This window comes from Carlito syrichta, unplaced genomic scaffold, assembly GCF_000164805.1.
Source record: "Carlito syrichta isolate Samal-C Ts95f unplaced genomic scaffold, Tarsius_syrichta-2.0.1 Scaffold126825, whole genome shotgun sequence".
Taxonomy (NCBI): domain Eukaryota; kingdom Metazoa; phylum Chordata; class Mammalia; order Primates; family Tarsiidae; genus Carlito; species Carlito syrichta.
This window is the reverse complement of record NW_007070921.1, coordinates 1-1234: the sequence shown is the minus strand read 5'-3', so window position 1 is coordinate 1234 and position 1234 is coordinate 1. Positions and strand designations below refer to the sequence as shown.

The 1234-nt window shown below is 67.1% G+C and overlaps 1 protein-coding gene across 1 annotated transcript in view; it reads left to right on the top strand.

The window, feature by feature from the left end:
• The window catches only part of LOC103250248 (receptor-type tyrosine-protein phosphatase S), a gene marked incomplete at both ends in the record, with an annotated part of 13317 nt that extends 12416 nt beyond the window's left edge, over positions 1-901 (top strand). The window contains 2 exons of the mRNA XM_021707918.1: positions 559-685; positions 776-901. Of these exons, the coding sequence (XP_021563593.1) occupies positions 559-685; positions 776-901 (253 nt within the window). The remainder of the gene's footprint in view (positions 1-558; positions 686-775) is intronic.
• Between the last annotated feature and the right edge of the window lie 333 nt (positions 902-1234).

Genomic DNA, 1234 nt, shown 5'->3' with positions numbered 1-1234 from the left:
GAGCGGCCGGCTGCCGTCCACAACGTGGCTCCTCCGTCCGCCGGTGTGGGGGCTTCTCGTTGGGGCGGCTCTGCCACCCAGGGCGTGCTCGACGTCTGAGGACGTTTCTGGTTGTTCAGATGGCCGCTGAGGGCGTGGCGCGGGGATGGTGCCCCTCCCAGAGGGGACCCAGCCCGGGTGTCCACCGTGCTGGTACCGAAACGCCCTGGCCCGGGAGGGAAGGGGCTTCCAGGCAGAGGGTGGCCTGTGTACACAGGCCCGGGGACAGGGTTTTGGTCCGTGAGGCAACTGAAGTAGTTCCAAGCACTTGCAGGGGTGGCAGGATAGAGTCAGGAGAGGACAGGGACAGCCCGGCAGCCTCGCTGCGGCATCTGAAGCCCTCTGAGGCTGACGGCTTCCCTGGCGAAGATGGCGCTGGGGGGGGTGGCCCAGGCAGCCTGGGGAGACTGCGTAGGTTCCGTGAGTCCTGGCTTGTCCTGACCCACCGGGCAGCGTCAGGCGAGCGCCGGCCAGGTCCGGGCATCCCCACGGTCCCTGGCTCACAGCCCTGCCCCACAGGCAGCAGAAAGCCTACATCGCGACACAGGGGCCGTTGGCTGAGACCACGGAGGACTTCTGGCGCATGTTGTGGGAGAACAACTCGACCATCGTGGTGATGCTGACCAAGCTGCGAGAGATGGGCCGGGTGAGCCTGAGGGGGCTGGCCTGGGGAGGCCAGCAGGGGAGGCCAGCCGGGGCTGCAACGGCACTGACCGCACCATTGTCTCCTCCACAGGAGAAGTGCCACCAGTACTGGCCAGCCGAGCGCTCCGCCCGCTACCAATACTTTGTGGTGGATCCGATGGCAGAGTACAACATGCCTCAGTACATCCTGCGAGAGTTCAAAGTCACGGACGCCCGGGTGAGTCGAGAGATGGATTGCCGGGAGGGGCTGGGGCCTGGCCTGGGCTCCACGGGCTGGCCCCTCGGTGACTCGGAGAAGACAGAGACCCGGGGTGGGAAGACGGGGAGTGGGTCGACCTGCCGGCCGCTCACGCCGACCGCCACGTAGAGGAGGAGAGGGTTGTGTCCCGCTGCTGACCCTGTAACGTCCCCGATGGGGCACGCATAACACCACTCGCCAGGGATTGTGGCCCGAGGGATTGCGTGAAGGGAAGGAACGGGGTTCCCCTGGAGGCCTCCTCCTGTGAAGGATGTGACGGGCGGGCCAGGAGGGAGAGGGACGGAGGGGGGC